The sequence below is a fragment of the Polyodon spathula genome, chromosome 9, assembly GCF_017654505.1.
Source record: "Polyodon spathula isolate WHYD16114869_AA chromosome 9, ASM1765450v1, whole genome shotgun sequence".
In the NCBI taxonomy this organism is placed as follows: Eukaryota; Metazoa; Chordata; class Actinopteri; order Acipenseriformes; family Polyodontidae; genus Polyodon; species Polyodon spathula.
In genome coordinates, this window is record NC_054542.1 from 35,037,014 (window position 1) to 35,057,611 (window position 20,598).

Sequence of the window (20,598 nt, forward strand, 5' to 3'; positions counted from 1 at the left end):
TCATCTCTCACCCCTGCTTCAGAATGGCTGACCTCCATAGAAAATAATGGGATAGCTGTGTCCAGTTGTATAATTAGCAATAAAGGTCCCGCGCATAGTTATTCTGTATTCCTAGAAAATAGATAACATTTTGGGGAACAACTGAACTTGAGACTACCTTGTCATTAAAATATTTCTTATTTTTAAAGGAGACGATTGTCTGTTTTAGTCATGAAGGGGTCTCAGTGAGGTACAAGGGGCCCTGTTCTGTTTCTAGTCTTCTGTCAGGCTAATGTCTCTTTACTGGGTTCCACTGGAGGTCCTGACTGTGATGCATGAATTTCAGCCTCCCACTCCCCCCTTCTCTGTTCCAGATTTCCTGGGAAGGACAGAGATCCGGGTCACCGATATAAAGAAAGACCAGGGTTCTAAGGGACCAATCACCAAGCGGCTTCTCCTGCATGAAGTCCCTACTGGAGAGATAGTTGTGCGTCTGGACCTGCAGTTGTTTGAGGAACCATAGGAACCAAACAGGCTTACTGTTATTTATGTTTCAAGGTCAAGAGCTGCACAGAGCAACTGATGGGTATCTGCAAAAGCTGTTGGGACAAAACAAGTGTCAGACATAGGATTTGAATGTTTTTTTTTTTATATTTGTGTGGGTGGTTTTGCGTTGCAGACTGGTACAGACTTAGTCGTAGTGGTCATTACAAATCAACAGGCAATGCATATTGCTGACAAAAATTGTATCCTAACCGCATTCTGTAATACTGTATATTTTGGTAATAAATGACTACCTTTCACTTATTCACAGGACACAAACATGTATTATTATTATTACTAAGTGAAACTTATAGTGTAATATAAATATATACATATATCCTTAATTTTAAAGGAAAACAAGTTTTAAAACTAGCATGTATAACTAGATAACTAGTTGTCTGTATGGGTAGGTGAAACAGTCTAAAATGTGTTTTTTTTTTTTACATTCCAAGTAAAGTAAAATACGTTATCAAGCAAAAACCTTAATAAAGACTTCCTGTTGAAAATGTTTGTTTAGAAGCAATGGCAATTCATGGGGAAAAAATGACATGGGAAGTTTTCTGTTCACACTAACTTTTCTGCTGTTTCTAATAATATTACCACAATAATCAGCTGAAATTCACCGGTTCTGTTACGGCATAAGTTATGTATTTGTGATTAAATATTGAAGTAGACAAGAGTGTGCAGAACCAAAATTAAGGGCAGATTATTGTCAAAAGTTTTTTTTTTAATCAGTGTGTAACTATATTGCATTATTTAAACTTTATTTATTAATTAATACAGTAGTATTTATTGTTTAACTCTCTAGTTCCATGTATGCACAGGTACTAACCACTAAAGTATCTCCAGTACTACTTTTCCAGAAAGACATGGGAATAGTGTTCTGCTTTCAATCAATACAAAATGTGTATATATATACATATATATATATCTCACAGGTGTTCATTGTAGCAGAACCAGCAGTATCATTTTGAGAAAGGGAGGTAACTAAAAAAGAATTGCAATTTTTAAACATCTTGGCATTAGGTGCTTTTAAATTTAGGTCACAGATGACTATAAAATGGAGCAAATGGAAAGTTTAAGAACTATTGTGGAAATGCAGGGTACTGCATAGCCCCTTGTGTGATTCATTGCCTTAATGAAAATCGTGTTGAAAGTCAAATCGATAGCCATTAATGATTTTGCAAAACCTACATGGAATGAAATGTCTAATTTTTTTGTGATGCAAGTCCTTTTTGTGGTATTTCACACTTGACCCATTTGTAAATATATTTGTTTCTAAATATTCATTTGAATGCATTTTTGTACATATCTTTGAACTCTGCATATCATAGAAGCAGATGTGATAATAAACCACAGGCTAATAAATGTATTTATTTTAAATGTTTTTTTTTTGTTTCTAAGGCCAAGTCGACTTGCTTGTGATGTGGGTGGTTTAGGAAATTGTTTTTCGATGAATATGGGGATAAATGGAGATTGTGTCACACTTATATTTTTACATGTCTAGAAAATGACACATCTAATTGTGATAAAAACCTGCTAAGGACTTTCTTTAGACATTTTATGGTGGGTATCTGGCCTTTTTACTTGTTCATGGTACTTGCTTTTCAGTCCGATTTAGACTACACTTGAGTCTAGCTGTAACTATTAGCAAGTATGCTGGAAATGCATGCCTTGTCTTAGAGTTCACTTGCAAATCCAAATCACTGATAATGTTTAAAACCTACTCTTACATATTATTCAGGGATTGGGGGTAGGTTGCTAATAAACAGCTTTTGCAGAAACTACATGTTGCTTTATTTTTATTGACCAGAATGGTTTGTAAGTTTAGAATAAATGTGGTTGAATTGGGTTAGACTATTTACCAGTCATCAACAGACTCACATGTAGGTGTGAAATGCATCTTTTGTTTTGTCAGTGTTCTGTTTCAGACACTCCCTTTCTGGTGGTGTTGTAAACTCATTGGTGCACATTTTTATTGCCAAATGAACTATTGGTTAGTTTTATTTATGAAAAAATAGCATATTGTATGTGGTCATAAAGTCTTAGTTATAAATAGAATTTATTACAGCTAATGGTGTTACGTACCGTCTTAAATGTTTAAAACAATCAAGCAAGGGAAACTCTGGAAGTTTTCTTTGGCTGGGGTCTCACTGTCAATAAGTTTAAAGTAAAACATGTTTATTTAAAATGTTTACCATTTATCCAAAATTCCATTGTATATTTTTTGTGTGTGTCTTTACTGGTATGAAGAAATGTAAACCTAGCGTTGTGTACTGTAAACCCATCATAAGAACAATCTTATTAAACAGTCTTTCTTTATTACGCATCTTATGTGATTCATGGTATGTCATGCCATTATGTGCCCTGAGAACAACTCTCTATTTTACATGGCTTTCACTCATGCTACCCTTCAACTCATAAATCAGCTGAATGGCACAAATGCTTATGAAGATCTACGGTTTGGTAAAGTGAAAGATCCCTGGCTTTCTTTAAACTCAGGAAGGGCAAATCACTGCCTTTTGATTTTACAATAATAACCATTTTGGACATCAGTACAGCAATTGTAAAGCCAAGCCACAAAAAAAGTCTTAACATAAAATATTGTCAGGATACAATTGAAGGAAAAAAAGTGGGACAGCAGGAGTACCATTTTATATATTTAGAACATTTTATTGTTTTCCTTACAACAGGTTTAACATTTCTTTCTACTGTCAGAGTAGACAGGAATAAACGTGAATGGGCAAATTAACTCAATCCATAAAACTAAGTCTCCCTCATAATTTTGGTCAGCTTCTGAATCTTGGTTTTGGTAGACATGTCAACGTACTTATCTCCAATGCTAACAATCATTCCACCGAGGACAGACGGGTCAGACTGTGGACAGAAGATAAGTTAAAGAAATAAGGATACAGCAATCTACATTTTCTTACTTTTACCAGCTTACTATCCCATGTGTTTCTGTACAACTTTCTGCTTACTTCTATTTCCAACAACTATTCTCTCCACCCTCCAAAAAATAAAAATAAAAAAATAAATCAGAACACACATACAACAGTAAACATGCAAGAGATTTAGGTACATTCAGAGGACATCATTAGAGACAATTTATTTGCCAGTAATAAAGCCTGCATTTATCATTACAGCATTGCTACCTAGTTCTTCAATACAGATTTCAAGGGTAGTAAATTCTGCATTTCCTTCACAGTAAATGTTTTTTCAGAATGCATTTCAACCTTGAAAGGGATACAAGGTTAGAACAGACAAGGTGACAAAACATAATAAAAACCTGTTATAGAAAATAAATCAGGCAGTACATTAGGCTGCCTAAAATCCCCCTTTTCTACTTGCTAATCAAATTGTGTGTTATTAACTAATGCCACTAAGACAGATTCAAACAGCATATCCCATCTGATTAACAAATCACATGGAATAAATATTTCTTTATATGCAGTGCATACCTTGGTCTCTAGTTGCAGAGTCTCCCCTTTCTGCAGGAAGCCATTCAAAGCATTTTTCAGCTCAGTGAGACTTGCCTCATCCAGCGGCTGGATTTAAAATAAAAAAGGTTTAATAGGCAAAGTTGTTTAATGAAGACTGTGAATTACTTAGAAAAGGGATTATACTGTACACAGTTGAAGTAGTTAACTGCTGGAGTAGTGCCTGCACTGTAGTGTCAAACTATGAAACAGCTAAAAATAACACTCTTGGAACAATACTGGAGGAGCAAAAAAATAGATACTTTGCTTCACTGCCCCATTTCTATGTACATTCTAAAGTAAATCTTTAATAACTAAATTCCCCTTTCCATCAGAATAAATGTCCTTATCAGATCCTTATGGCAGAAAATGGCTTAATCTTAGTTCAACTACTTTAATAAATATACCTGGGCTGTAGTGACGGAGCACAGGACCTCCCCACGATGGGCACTCATCATCTTGCCAAAGGCAGAAATGACACCAGGGGTAAAAGATAGACGGCCGTTCTCAGCCAACAGGTCTGGGGAGAGAGACAGATTCACCGGCTTATTCAGCACTAATCCAAAGTTAAGGGGGTTTCCAGAAATGCATTTATATCGTGGAGCTTACAATAAGGAAGGTATGGAGGATGGACAACTGGAACCTCCTTACCCAGCCAAAACTGATGTCAGATATTTAAATATTACAGTCATCTGACACCTCACTGATAATTGTGCTGCATTAAATTGATTCTGCAGGGCTGTTTAATTATTTAGATATATCTCTGAATATGTGTTTAGTGTTTAGAGTAGTGTACTTTGGTACTGGCACAGTAACCACGTCCTTCTAAAAAGACAGCAGGGATGGAAATAAGACTTATGTTGTACTTACTAGAACCACAAACTAATAAATGTTCTACTAAATGTTTATTTTCAAACACAAAACTGATTTTTGAGGATCACCTAACCAAGACAATTAAACACTTACTCATAAAGTTGACTGTGATAGGAGAGAGTTTCTCTTTTGTCATTACATCGTTGACAGTCTTCTGCTTAATACTGCGCTTGATGTGGGGGTTCATAAATACAGTAGTCATCTTGGGATCTTTCATTAAACTCTGCAAAAAAAAGATGCCATTCAATTAGCCCTTGCTCTAACCATGCACTGTTCGTAGATTTGTTCCTTTTTCACACACGTTAACCTTGCTGCTTACTGATAATGTTGACAAAACCTTTTGACTAAATGTATGTGGAGGACAGCAAGTTCCACAATTACCATTGAGATTTGAGAAAATAGCCTCAAAGCAAACAGATTAAAAAAATAACTTCTGAAGTAGCTATTACTATACAGTGTAAATACAGTATAATCGTAAATCTTGAAAAACTACTCACTTCTAAATCTTTTGTAGTCATTTCTGTATTACTTTAGTATAAATACATGTTAATTTTGATTCATATGTTGTTTTTTACTGACTTTATGTGAACGAAAAGACACACATTTGCCCGTTTTCCCATTGGAAATAGTGATATTTTGAAATACCACTGTCCTGGTCACAAAAGCAAAGTTTGTGGGGAATAATAGCCATTTTCTATACTTTTGAGGCATAAGCAATTAGGAAATAACACTTACTACCCAGGAACAAAAAAAAAAAAAAAAAAAAAAAAAAAAAAAATGTTACACAGGGGGTTATGTGACTTCTAAAGGGGGGGGGGGGGGGGGGGGCTTATTTAGGTGTGTCACAGCAAAGGGGGTGAATACTTATGCAATCAATTATTTTCTGTTTTATATTTCTAATTAATTTAGAACAATGTGTAGATTTCATTTTTCACTTTGACATGCTGGACTTTTTTTGTGTTGATAAGGATTTGTACACTCCAAAATATTTGTCAAATGTAACCCGAACCCTGGACCCAAATACCCACTTGTGCAGAAACAAGTAGCCAGCTCAGCAAGAACCCTACCATGCAACTGGCCCTGATTGGACATGAAACTGTAGAGCAGGGTACAGTGAGTGGCTGCGTGTTGCAGAAGAGCAGTGGGCATTTTAAAAAGTGCTTTGTGTCCACAGGACCCATGGATGTCATGTGCACAGCATTTTTAATTACTTTAAGTATAATTGGTAGCATTAACCACACATCCAGGATAACTTTTACCAAAGTGCTGGAGAATGAGAAATGCAGTTACTTACCTTGACACGGCCTAGCTCCTTCTCCACCTGGTCCAGGTTCTTCTGCTTAGAGGCAGCGGAGTACAAAGCAGTGGCATAGCGGCCCTCCACACCATACACCTGAATAGGAGGCTGCGAGACAAATACATTAAAAGATAGAATATAATCCAGCACACAGTCTGAAGCTATTTCACAGCAAGTCCTTGTTTGTTCTTTGATGACAAGTAGCAAGGAAAACTAAATTTGTTCCATGGTTCTGAGTCAAGTCAACAGATGTACTCAATCATACACTCAGTTGGGGGGGGGGGGTACTATATATATATTATATATATATATATATATATATATATATATATATATATATATATATATATATATATATATATATATATGTTCCATAAACTTTTCTAAATTAAGGCTAATCACCCATGCATATCTAACCTCCATAGACAATATATGTTAGGAATATATCCCTGGCAAGGAAATACAGACATTACAACCATTAGTAAAATATGAATTAACATCTGACCAAAACCACCTTCTATAAACATAATAATGCACTGTTTTATCAAAATGGAAGTGGTTCCCAAGTTTACCAGTGTGGTGCAACGGTCAAGTAGGGCATAATCTTACCTGTATAAGCTTTGAAACTGGTTTAATCACAGTAGTGCTGAAGAGGCGCACCTAAACAAAAAAAAGACACTTTTTTGCCTTGTATACAGCATGTAGTAGGATGTAATACTGAACACAACATGCACTGCTGATCATGCTCAAGTAGCAGGCCAAGATAATATTGGACACACTTAAACATGTCATACAATAGTGGGAAAATACTTTACAGTACAACTTTGAAAACTGATACAAATCAGACAGTTAACGTGTCCCCTGGGCTTAATATTTCGTGTTCCCACCTCATGGTGCAGGTTTGATACTTACGACTTGTCTATGGGAAGAAGCCAGTAAAACTTGCCCTTGATGGGTCACCGCTAGTTCAAACTGTACACTTGTTGATACTAGTCAACGCTACAGGAATTATATTGATGGCACGGTAAAAGCTGAACACCACTGAGAGACTACATTTTAATGTATATAACAACTAATGACCACTTACAGTAACTGACTACGTTACTTCCAAATGACCTACCTGAAATTGTACACTGGTTTAACAAAATGTGTGTTTAATACATTTGCCAGATAATTAACGCACAAGTTAAACATCAAAAGGATACAGGCAGCCAGACACAGGTATTCTTTACCGTACATTACAGTTAAGTTGCAGGAAATACCTACACACACCAGGTCGGTACTGTAAGTGGTTCAGACACCAACGTTGGCTGTTTTTTAGAAACTGATAGTTCTGTGCGAAACAGACCTGTCAAATTCATGCGGAAGGCCCCAGTTCAGATTAGCGTTAGCCTTGGAAAGACAGGCAAATGGCTTATCAAGGCTCAATCACCATGTTTTAAATCTTCTCGTGCAGTGGATAAAGTAAAGCCAGTCTGAACAACCCACAGTTTATCGGAAGATAGAGCATTTGTTATCCATTGTCCTCCTACCTGATTTCCAAAGCCTGTCGCTGCCATCTTATCCTGCTACTGTAGGTCAAACTTTCGGCGCATGGACGGATGTGTTGACGCGAAGGCACGGTGCTCTGGGTATTGTAGTTTTTACTACTAGAGCGCATGTCCACCGACGTGAGCGCTCATTGAAAATGTAGTGTCATCCTCTGGTAGAAAAAAAACCCAGATCGCTCCCCCTGGCGACTGACCGGTGTAAAAAAACCCAAACACCAAATCTGGAGAAACACTTCCAGAATGTTCTCATGTACTGCAATACGGCTCTTGCGTGCATTCGTCACAAACACTGACTTCCGTGGATATTGTTGCTACCCGGTTCTAAATAGTATGGCGCTCTCTTTGTAAAAGACGAATTATTCCTGTATGATGGAATTTCTCAAATTTCTCGCTAAATTCATAACCGGGTTTTATTATAATGTATTTGTAAAGTATATATAAGCTATTTAAAATGTACTTTTAAACAAGAATACAAGTAGTTGCTAATATTAATGAAAAATACGCGGACTAGTTGACACAACGATTATTATTCTGCTGTATATTTTAACAGTTGTGCTTTCTTTGTTCTCTGTAGTACAGTAATATAATAATAACAATTAACATGATAAGATGTCATGTCTATACACAAATTGTGGTGTTTATTTTTTATTAGTATCCTATTCAGACAGTTTCCTACAAACCGACACGTCTTGCCGTTTAGGGACTAGCAATACATAAAATCGACTAACGAAACTGCAGTTTTCTCTTTCTCTGAAAGTTTCAGCTGCAGCACACACTACACCATGCTGTTTGCTCTTTCTTTTAATTTAAATAAAAAAACGACCTCTAACAATTTAATTTACAGAGGTTTTAAAACGCACTAATGCCTTTTGCCTGCTTGTTTCGAACAACCTAGCAGATGGGACGTCACACTAAAGAAGCGCATAGGATTGATCGGTGCTGTGCAAAATAGTGATATTTTAAATATTTCACAAATTGTTTTGAAAGATCAGTGCTTGGTAGACATCAATTTACGATATATTAAGGTTGAGATATAGCAACAGGAATTCTTGTACAAGAGTTACAGATGTTATGTACGGTGCAAAACCACTTTTCGGTAGACACGACTCCAAGATGGTCACTGAGGAAAAAACAAACTTATCACGCGCAAAGTATTTGCATGTACGCTGAAATTAGACTCTTCCGAAGACTTGCCCTCCAGGTTTTAACGGGAGAAAGGGCGGAGTTTGCGGTTTAGTGCGCTTCATAAATATGGACCAAGCAGCTGTAGTTTGCGGCTGCGCTGAGAGGTTTGTCCTAGATTGGGTTAATGCGAAGGGTAGGCGCCTTGCTTACGACTACGCGGAAACAGTCATTGGTAACAGTAACAGAAACGTGGTGTGTCAAAAGAAACTGTTTTTTGTTTTATTTATTTAAGCAAGAAATATTTTTAGTTTTTATACTACTAGTCACGGATATGCCTAGATACGAGCTAGCTTTGATACTCAAAACAATGCAAAGGGTAAGTGAAAGGGCTTTAGTTTTGTTTGATTGTTCTGTGTTAAAAATATGACCTTTATAATTATTATATTATTAGTAATATTACTGCTTAGTTAACAGCCTCCATCATGTCATAATCGTGGTTGTGTGTGTATGTGTATGAAATTCTATTATTATTATTATTATTATTATTATTATTTACCTCGGGAAATGTGGTTCAGATGTATCGTTTTATTTAGAGAACACACATGTTCTAATGAAGAAAACAATGCATAACACATTAAATACAACGGAAAGTGCATAATACATTAAACACAGTGGGACGTGCATAATACATGACATAGTAGCAGCAGATATCAGCCTTAAAGAGGATGGAAAGCAAGAGAGAACAAGTGGGTCTTGAGAGTTTTTTTTTAAAGCGAGCGACAGTGGGAGCATCACGCACCAAACCTGGGAGAGAGTTCCAGAGACTCGAAGCCATGACGCTAAACGAGCGTTCTCCGAGCGTGGTTGGTGCACGTTTGCTTTTGGGGTAACACGCAGGCCAGAGTCGTTGTGGAGGTGGTGTGATGAGGGCGCTGATATTCTCATCCATCGTAGATGCTATTTTATTTTTTATTGTGGCATGCCTTTTTGCATTTTCTGAGCTGTCGAAAGCATCAACTAACTCCTTGTAATATATCGAATACATATAATTATAGGCCCTATTGTATTAATCATAATAATGTATCTTAAAATTCAATTTGGGTTGCTCTTATTTTCAAGAAGTGACAAACGGATAACTACTGGTCTATAAAGTGTATTTACAATTTTTTTTTCCTTCTAAATAGTAGTACCAGGGAAATTAATTAATTAATTTTTTGTACGTTAACGGTGTTTTTAAATACATTAATTCCAAGTGTAACAATACATGAAACCATTTGCAGTACATTACACACTAAAGATGCACCGATCGGTATTATTCATATAATAGTAATTTTCACGCTGTAGCCTGTCTGCCATACAGTAAACCTGCTTTGTGAAGAGGCTTTAAAATGAAAGAATTCCAATGTATTTTAAAAATTGATCTTACAATATTGCAAGAGTTAAAGTAGTGTGGAGTGAGGGACATTTTTTAGATTTGATTCATACTGGTAGGCTTAGCTACTGTAAACAAGCAATGCTGTTCAGATGCAAGATGCTGTATGCAAACTTTTTTTGTGCAAATTTTTATACTTTCACTAGAATGAAGTTGAATATGCTTGTTAAATATTTTGGGCAAAAAAAAAAAAAAAATGCATGGGAGAGATATTTAATGTAATTATTTTCCTGTGTGTGAGTCTAGAAAATTGTGTCTAATACTTTAATTATTTTAAATATGTATTTAGTAAACAAAATTGATGCAATCTATAAGAGAGTGCAACATTGAGATACTGTATGCTGCTTTGCAAATATTGTGCAGTAGTGTGCACCTGAGCTCAATCATAGAAATTGTATTTAAAAAAAAAAAAAAAAAAAAAAAAAAAAAAAGGCAAAGCACAGGTACTGATTATTCTGTAAACCTTTGGTTTTTCAACCCCCATTTAAACTGATGGGGGTGGTGTTAGAGTGTGGAAGTTCATAAATCATTGCAAAATAAGACTTGCATACAAAATACTCTTTCAGCTAGGAAGTATGCAAGCCACATCAGTGTAATGAATGGATGTTTAGAATTAGAAAACAAGCAGGACAATTGTCAAGTCCTAAACCACACCAAGCATGACCTGTCAGCTGTGGGCTTTGTGTCACTGGACAAACAATTTCACCATCCAGGTGTGGTCTTGTGTGCTTTATCTCTAAACAGCTGAAATATGAACCGCTTGCTTTTTGAAAGAGCAAAAAACATTCTTATTATACTCCAGAGTAAGCAAATTTCACTGTTTTGGTAACTCCACCCCCTTAGATTCTGGCAAACTGTGAAAATGGGAATTTTCCACTGTGCTCAACTCCCTTGTCCAGAATAAAGTTGAGAAACCTTTCTCTCGTGGTCTTGAATATAATTGCAATAGTAAATACAGAAATCATGACCGTGCTGCACACCAATTGCAATTATGATGCACCTTAATGTTTAGTGCCCTTTTGTAAATGGGGCCCTTTATCTCTGTACGAGAGCGATTGTGGCATAGTGCAGATTTAATGGGGATGTCTGAAAATTGTCCTTAAAGTATATCTCTTGAAACGCTGAGGTTTCCCCACAATTTAAATGCTGGTATACAAGTTAGTTTTGTTATTAAAATTGGTTAAGAAAAGGGTACTAATTAACTAATTTCAGCTTCAAATCAATTAAAATGAGTATGCTGCCGATAACCTTAACAACACCAAGCTACAGACAGCGAGTCCCAAACTTTAAACATGTTGCTGTTTATAGATAAGAACTGAAATTTATTATGAATATATTGTGTTATGTATCAAGCAACATGTTACGATAATGTTATTTATGGTCAGGGCTTGAATTTCATTTTTGTGTGCTGGGGGGGGGGGGGATATTTCCCCCTATGCTGCAGCCAATGGGAGGGGGAGGGGGAGGGGGAGGGGGAGGGGATTCCAAAATTTTAGGGGGGAATGGCAAACAAAAAGGCACATATTTTGCAGATATATATACATTTTACTGCATCACATTCACATTGATGTTGCTTTAAAATAAGCTGCTTTCAGTATCCCTAACAGCTGTTCATCACTCTAAGACTGAGCACTCTCCATTGCTTTTGCCATTGTCTGACGTGAAGTGTTTTGCATGCAGCAGAAGAAAAACATGTTTTTCAGCTCCATTAATTTTTTTTTTTTCACTCTTTACACTCAGCCCTATTTCTGGCTGTTTTTCACGGTTTTCATTTCTGAATGTTAAACTACTGAATAGTTTGTACTGCATGCATGTAACATGTCAAATGAAAGGCCACAAAATGTCCTTTCGTATTATGTAAGTTGGAACAGGATCAGGCATACGTGGTAGATATGAGAATATGTGTGTTTATAAAAAAAACAAAAAAAATCCAAAATCATATTTGGTCACTGCTATATATTGTAATCATAGATGGCAAAAAAAAATCCCCAAAAAACACTGCACCATTGAACCTAAATACGGAATGAACATGCGGGGGGAGGGAGCTGAGCTTCTAAGCTTTCCAACGATACCTCCCCTTTCAGTCTAGCTGTGCTACAATGACGGAGCAATAGACTCAAAACTAACCCTAAGCTGTGAACTCTGTCACATGATGAGAGGCTTAACTTCAGACAGTTGTAGTTCTGGCTAGGAGTCATTTTTAGAACGGGTACCCCTCGACCCCTGTGCAGTTTATTATTTTGTATTTGAACGTGTCCTATAAATACACCAAAACAAATACAAAATAAAACTGCACAAGGGTGGAGGGTTACCTGGTTTTAAAAATAAACAAATAATCATGTACAGGGCTCCTCCCTGTTACAAGCATACATACACTGAATATGTATTTTGGAAAGCCCAGAGTCTATACTTTTAAACAAACCGTGAACCAGGCAGGTGGCTTTTGCTGTGCATTCTAAATTGGATGAAATACGGTACCTTGGTGTCTTAAAATATTTCTGCAGGATTTTCCTGCACTGAAAGTTGCAGATATGCGGGATTCCTGCGATCCCGCACTGAAATTCAAGCCCTGATGGTAATTGTTTATGTATTAGTTTTAAAATATTTAGTAAAATGTGGCCTATTTTTTTTTATCTTGCTAGTGCAAGCGGCTCCCTTTGCTAATCGCATCTTAAGTGTTTTATTTTTAATTTTGTTGTGTGGTGGGGAGTTGCAATCTGGTGTAAATCTCTATTTTTGTAAAATTTATTTTACACTTACTGCAACGGGTCTCAGTAAAGTCAAACACCCAGTAAAGTTCGCCTTCCGCACGGAAGGAGAACACAATAGTAAACATCATTAAGTGGGGTTGGCGTTGCAGAGGAGACGAAGGGAGGCTTCAGTTCCGTTCCAAGTGACTATCGCGATACTAATGAAAAACTCATCTCTACTTGACGGACTTGAAAATAACTACAATTTCAATTCTGTAGACACAGTTCAAAATGAATTATTTATTTTCCACAAAGTAGTATACCATTAGTTTGAATTTAAAGACAAAGCAGTTTGTCAACCAGAGTTAACTGAATTAACCAAATCTCTTTACCACATTTCGGAGGGGGGGGGGGGGGTACTAAGCAGTGTGTTTGATAACTATTAAAGTACAAACTTTGTTCATGTGTTTCTTTAGAAAAATCGAACTTTTAGGACACATTAAAGCTGGTAAAACAAAAAAGAAACATAGTTATCTGTTTATATGAAATAACATGCTCCCAAAAGGAGACAAATATATAGCATTTGAATACAAAAACTAAATAACTTTTGTAAAATTACTAATAACAGTGAGTTTCCATTGGCCAGAATCATCGCTGTCTCAACTCCCATTGGCCAGGCAGCATTTCTGCAGCCTGATCTGAAGCCTTTATTAGTGTTAGTATTCCCTGCTTGCTGGCAATGGATTACAGAAAAAAAACATTCTTGTTATTTGGGCCTATTATTATTATAACTATTAGTTTCTCTAAATTTCATTTAACTTCATTACTTAATTTCACGTTTTTGTAAGGTACTCATTCAAGCTTGTATCACGAGTATATCCGTGTATCGTATGACGATGCATGATGAATTGTCTCGCCCCTAATTGACATTGTTTTTTGTAGTTGAGTTAATCATTTGTTCTTAATCAGACTTGCCACTCTATTTGAATCAATTGGGGGCAAGATGATGGTGAGTCATACTGATGCAGGGAAAGGCTATGGCTATTTTCAGAAAATCTCCATCTGTCATGAGTTACTAATAAAGGAATCTTTAGTCTATTTTCAGTCTTTTTTTAAAATGTAATGACGTACAGTGAAATAGCGTATCTCAAAAGGAGTTGATATACTGCACTGTATTTGCTTTATTAGCGTGGGGGGGGTGTTTATAAATGAACAAATTTAGGTATAGCAGTGTGTCTAAAACAACAAAATACAGTACTGCATGTATACAAGAATCAGGAGCTGAATGCACTGTTTTAGACCCATAACAAAATGTGCATTGATTAGTTTCATTTGGTACCAGAGGTCCATCTGTTTATAGAGGGTATCGTACAGGAACGGATATGGTATGGTTCTGTCAATGATTTGATGTACTTATATGAAATAAGTTGGGCTTTAACATTGTTTTACAATGGGATAGAAAAGAGAAAGTTCATAACATAAACAACGTGGAAGTAATGCTATCATGATTAAGAAAATTTTTTTTTTTCTGTTGTCGTGAAATACTCATTTGTGAAGGTGTGCCTGGCATATGTTTGTTGTGCGTGCAGTTCAGTGTAAACCTTCACCTTGCTTTTTTTATTTAATTTTACTGGACTGCCATCGTATCCTTGCATTCACAGTGAAGGACTCTAAACCTAATATCATTTGTCTTTTGTCTTTGCTGTCTTGCAGGAATAAAACACTAGGCTTTACTAGACTGTCTGCTGCAACTACTGTAAGAATTTCTCCTGTACGCCATCCCAGTAAATGGCCTTGGATTATCATTAACATAAATTGGACAACGGAAATAGTTTTTTTTCTTTTTTTTTACCGCCCTGGGATCCTACAGTTTCCTAGACAGCAAACCAAAGGACAAAGTGTTTGTTTGACCTGCATGAACTCAGTACTGTGTTTTTAGTTTTGAGCACACTGGATTTTGGTGTAAGACTGACTTAGTATTTAGAAAAAGAATGAGGCCTTCAATGGAAGCTGCAGATATTGCCGTTGTGGCACTTTACTTTGTGCTTGTGGTGTGCATTGGCTTCTTCGCCATGTGGAAGTCCAACAGAAGCTCTGTGAGTGGGTACTTTCTGGCAGGACGGTCCATGACTTGGTTTGTTATTGGGGCCTCCTTATTTGTCAGTAACATTGGCAGTGAACATTTCATTGGGCTTGCAGGATCTGGAGCAGCAAGTGGGTTTGCAGTAGGAGCTTGGGAATTCAATTCACTTTTGCTCCTGCAACTTTTGGGATGGGTATTTATCCCTGTCTACATCAGGTCAGGGGTCTACACCATGCCAGAATACCTATCCAAGCGTTATGGTGGGAAAAGAATAAAGATCTATTTTGCTGCTCTGTCTTTATTGGTATACATTTTTACGAAAGTTTCTGTGGCCCTTTATGCTGGAGCACTGTTCATCCAAGAGTCAGTGGGATGGAACTTGTACCTGTCTGTAATTTTGTTAATTGGCATAACAGCCTTGCTGACTGTTACTGGGGGGCTGGTGGCTGTAATCTACACAGACACACTACAGGCTTTCTTGATGGTTGTTGGAGCCCTAATCCTCATGGTCATCAGCCTTGTAGAGGTTGGGGGGCTTGAGGAAGTCAAGACCAAGTACATGCAGGCCACTCCAAATGTGACCGCAATTTTGGCTGCCTACAACTTCAGCTACACCAACAGCTGCCACATTCATCCAAAGCCGGACGCACTAAGAATGTTGCGTGAACCCACTGATGAGGACATTCCCTGGCCTGGATTCCTCTTTGGCCAAACCCCGGCTTCAGTTTGGTACTGGTGCGCTGACCAGGTCATAGTCCAGAGGGTACTTGCAGCAAAGAGCATTGCTCACGCCAAAGGGTCAACCTTAATGGCTGGCATCCTAAAAGTCCTTCCGATGTTCATCATTGTGATCCCTGGGATGATTTCAAGAATACTGTATACTAATGAAATTGTGTGCATCAGCCCAGAGCATTGCATGGAGGTCTGTGGTAGTCGAGCAGGTTGCTCCAACATTGCTTACCCTCGCCTGGTGATGAACATTCTTCCTGTAGGCCTTCGTGGTTTGATGATGGCTGTAATGATTGCAGCCTTAATGAGTGACTTGGATTCCATATTCAACAGTGCCAGTACCATCTTCACTCTAGACATCTACAAGATATTTAGGAAAAGTTCTACTTCCAGAGAGCTTATGATTGTTGGACGTCTTTTTATGGTTTTCATGGTGGCTGTCAGCATAGCATGGGTTCCAGTCATTGTGCAGATGCAGGGTGGCCAGATGTACCTCTATATTCAGGAGGTTTCAGGCTATCTCACTCCACCTGTAGCAGCTCTGTTCCTGCTAGGAGTCTTCTGGAAGCGCTGCAATGAGACAGGGGCATTTGCTGGCGGTATGACCGGTTTCCTTTTAGGGAGCATAAGGTTAGTTTTGGTTTTTTTTTACCAAGCCCCAGACTGTGACCAACAAGACAACAGACCAGCCTTCATCAAGTCCATTCACTACATGTACGTGGCAGCCTGCTTATTCTGGATCACTGGAATCGTTACAGTGGTTGTGAGTCTCCTCACCCAGCCCCCTACAAAAGAGCAGATCCGGACCACTACTATCTGGGGGGTTTGGAACAAGGATGTGAAGCTTGCCCATCACAAGGAAGAATCCTACAAGTTTACTGGTAAGAACCCTGTTGAGAGCAACAGGACATCGGAGCACAAAGAGCTGCCCAATGGATTGCACAGAGAGAAGATCGTTGATGGCACTGATGTTAAACTTCTGGACTTGCAGGATTCCACCACCCCTGATTGTTTGACTCCCTGTCCATCTGAGGATCAGACCCCCATGGAACATTCTGGGAATGGGCAGGCGAGTCTCATGAGCCGAGCCTGTGAAAAGGATGAGCAGTCTGAGAGAACCAGCACATGCTGGAAAGTGGTCTACTGGTTCTGTGGTTTGAAAGGCCAATCTATCAAGACTCCTCCCAGAGACCCGATAGAAGAAGAGGCTCGATGTCTGGAAATGCTTTATGAGCCTCCAAAAATCAAACTGTTGCTAAATGTAATGCTTTTTGTGGTGTGCTCTTTGGGCGTATTTCTGTTTGTTTGTTTCTCTTTGTAGTCCTCTTGCTATCCCAAAAAAAGGTTTTCCATTTACAAGCTGTTGAAGTCTGTAATATTTACAGTATATTTATAAAATAGGAGTAAGCAAACTTCTTTGTTTAACATTGCAGCTTGCATATATTCAAATCGCCATAGTGTGTGTGCTTTAGTGAATAATAAAACCATTTGTAAATCTTTGCACAGTAGTTCTGTCCCGTAGACTTTGTAAAGAAGACAATTTGAACTAATGACCAAAAAATGTTAGAACTTTGTTCATAGCTTGAACTACCAAAATACGTAGCTTAACTTTGCTTAAAGCAGTACATTATGAGAATCTTAATTTCTTGCACTAAAATTTAATATAAAAAAAGCACTGTAAAAGAGGGAAGGGGTGGGCATTGTCTGGCTCCTGTTAAAATACTTTCCCAAAAAAATAAACTGGTTTACAGTATTATTGGGATGTCATATAGGCTTATATGTTGCTGTGAAAATAGTTTTCTAGTTCTTCCTGAAGATGCATTTTAAATTTGTGAGCAGTTTGTAGATGTGCACTGTCCATGATGCTTTTATCCAAATGCACTCCGCGCTGACAAGTCAGTTGTGTTGTCTGGTGGAGTTACTGAATAGATATAATTTAGCACAAAGTGTAAAAGGGTGGATTCCCATCTCCTTCAGAGACAAGATGTCACAAATTACAACCACATTTTTACATATTGTATTCAGTTTGTACTGATCTGCTCGAGGTTATTGAGCAACAATTTAAAAGTAACATTTCAGCTGTAATATGGGACCATTCCCTCTTCCCTTTTTGTCTGTGATGTTTTCAGTCATTGAGTAATTCTGGTTCGGCGCGTGCAGTGTAGCTGTCTCTGATTTCTTGAAGGCAGTTGCTGATGGAGCTGTATAGAGACTTGGATTTTCTGAGGGAGTCCAACCAGCTTGTAAATCACTCCATGCGAAAGGTTATTGCCATTGATTGGTACTTGGCTGTGTAGGTGAGGGAGGCAAACTTTCTTGTGAATTTAACAGGCTTCATTAAATATCTGTGTTTACAAGCGTGTTAAAGGAAATTTCTGAGATGTTCTGAGTATCTACACAGCCCAAGATTCCAGATGATCCTGTGACTTTTTTCAGGTACATTAGGGCAACAGAGCTGAAAGAATGGTCTTGGCATGATGTCACAGCAGCCTGGCAATAACATTGTTACATGAGTTTTTAAATTCAGAACCTGAATTGTCATGAGAGGATTGATTGATTTTATGTTTTTATTTTTGTGTAAAGTGAGCAGTTCCGATGTTCTTGCCCTCTGCGGCCAGTTTGAGACTTCTATAGAATAAGTCCTTTTATTGGTGAAGCACCAGACAAAGATTGAAAACATCATAAAGTAATTTTTGGTAACTTTTGGGTCCTTCCATTGTAAAACTGACCAATTGTAACTTGTTTTATTGTATTTCAGATTTATTAATGATTAACATTCTAATTGAGCTACAGAATTTTTTTTTTTTTTTCCAAATGCTGTACAGTGACACATCATTCAAAAACTGAAGTCCAATCCCATCTGCCCTTTCACATTGATTTGCCCCTACCCACTTGTTTTTTTTGTATGGTTTTCCTCCAAACCCAGAATGTTTGAAAATTTTAAGGAGTTTTTTGGACACGGATACTTGACTAATGTCCTTGAGCATTATCCCATGATTTAAGTATGACAAGACGGTTTTCTCTGCCCTTTTTTTTTTAAACTTTCTAACTGTTCATTGGCTAGAACCAGGGTTACTTGTATCTTTCGTCAAAGTTCCAGTATCACAGAAGTGTATCTAGTCTGCTGTGCCACCTGTGTGCTAAACGTGCTTTCACTTCTCAAAATACACTAGTAGTTTTTCTGCTACAGAAACAGTGCGACAACAAATGAAATCTGTCAGTTTCGATGGATTAATATATATATATATATATATATATATATATATATATATATATATATAATATAATATATATATTTTAATTTAAAAAATCTTTAATTCAGGATCACTGTAAACCCTTGTCTCAAGCTCAGCGTGATGCTATAACCAGTGCTGTTGGATAGCTACTGAGTGCCACACCCGTTAACATTGAGGCTTTTGTTTTATTTCAATAACCACATTTATTTTGAAACTATTTACATTTATGGCAGTGTCAAGTTTATTATTATTATTATTGTTGTTTAAACAGCAGTGAAAAACATCAGTTTATGAGTAAAGGAAACTGATCATTGTAAATGCAGTAAGGTGAGTAATAAACTGACTCCATTGTGATTTAGCAGTTGGTTCAAACAATTTAACAACAATGCTGGATTGTAAATAAATAAAACTAAAGACAATCCAGAAATAGGAAAACATGGTTTTTATGCTGGGTTGGGTTGTTTTTTATTATAATAATAATAATAATAATAATAATAATAATAATAATAATAATAATAATAATAATAATAAAATAATAAACTAATGAGTAATAAAGCAACTTAAGAGATGGATGCAGTAAATGTATCATTAAATAATATTTATACCAAGGTTAAATTTTGGTTCCAATTAATTTTTATATAAATATATTATATATAATATACAATTACATTATATATATATATTATATATATATATATATATATATAATATATATATTATTATATATTATGTGTGTGTCAGTCTTTTACAATAGTACATGGGTCAATATTGTAAAGAATGTGGCTTATGTGACATTGTCTTGCTGCAACATTTATTTTCTAAATATAAAATGTATTAATAAAGTCTAATCACAATTCAAATGGTTGGAGTGACAGACACTTTATTAAACAATATGGGTAGAATATTGAACAGGGTTTAGGCAGGGTTTATTTCCAAGTAATCCAGATTAACAGAGCTGGCTTTTAAGTAACAGTTAGAGTATATTCACCTCTCTGGGAGGCATGTTTTCACTCCCACCCACCTGGGTCTGGGTTGCTTCAGGTTTTACACACTGTTTTTGTAGCACTTTACCCCTGTTTATTCTTTGGGTGTTTCCTGCTCCCGCAGGAGTTTGAGTTTCAGACCATATGCTGCTGCTTTTAATCAAGGTAGTTGCAACTTTTGATCTAAATTTAAGGTGTTCTTAATGTTGAGCTCCAATATCAACTCACCCAATGTGAATCTATTCCTTTGAACTTTGTGACTGGTTTCATTTTTTATTTTATTTTTTTAAAATGAATTTCGGTTTTATTGGGAAACAGTAGACGGGTGTAAAGGTATTCTTTTATTACTTTTTAATGTAGACTACACACAGTTAATTGTGTTACCATTGAACGTTGTGATTTTTATTTTAATGCAGATTGTATATTAAAATATTTGCCAACTGTTGCTTTGAATTTTTTTTCCTTCTAGAAATGGTAATAAAATATACAAATAGCGTGTGTCAAACATTTAAAATTTGGAATTTATGGAACTCCATTAGTTTAGATCGCTGAAGTGCATCTTCATGTTCATACAAACACAATGTTTTAACATCAAATCC

At 36.8% G+C, this 20,598-nt stretch overlaps 3 protein-coding genes across 3 annotated transcripts in view; 2 read left to right on the forward strand and 1 right to left on the reverse strand.

The window, feature by feature from the left end:
* Positions 1–2,858, forward strand: part of LOC121320719 (intersectin-1-like) — a 73,720-nt gene extending 70,862 nt beyond the window's left edge. The window contains exon 39 of the mRNA XM_041259300.1: positions 354–2,858. Coding sequence (XP_041115234.1) covers positions 354–502 — 149 coding nt within the window. The 3' untranslated portion in view covers positions 503–2,858. The remainder of the gene's footprint in view (positions 1–353) is intronic.
* A 316-nt stretch (positions 2,859–3,174) lies between these two features.
* Positions 3,175–7,786, reverse strand: LOC121320721 (ATP synthase subunit O, mitochondrial-like). The gene is made up of 7 exons (XM_041259301.1): positions 7,704–7,786; positions 6,781–6,831; positions 6,169–6,279; positions 4,968–5,097; positions 4,409–4,521; positions 3,984–4,070; positions 3,175–3,399 (listed from the first exon to the last, which is right to left on the reverse strand). Exons 1-7 carry the CDS (start codon positions 7,728–7,730, stop codon positions 3,289–3,291), a joined length of 630 nt encoding a protein of 209 aa, XP_041115235.1. The 5' UTR covers positions 7,731–7,786; the 3' UTR covers positions 3,175–3,288.
* A 1,181-nt stretch (positions 7,787–8,967) lies between these two features.
* LOC121320722 (sodium/myo-inositol cotransporter-like) lies at positions 8,968–19,043 on the forward strand. The gene is made up of 2 exons (XM_041259302.1): positions 8,968–9,222; positions 14,682–19,043. The coding sequence occupies exon 2, from the start codon at positions 14,960–14,962 to the stop codon at positions 17,099–17,101; it is 2,142 nt and encodes a 713-aa protein (XP_041115236.1). The 5' UTR covers positions 8,968–9,222; positions 14,682–14,959; the 3' UTR covers positions 17,102–19,043.
* Positions 19,044–20,598: the final 1,555 nt, after the last annotated feature.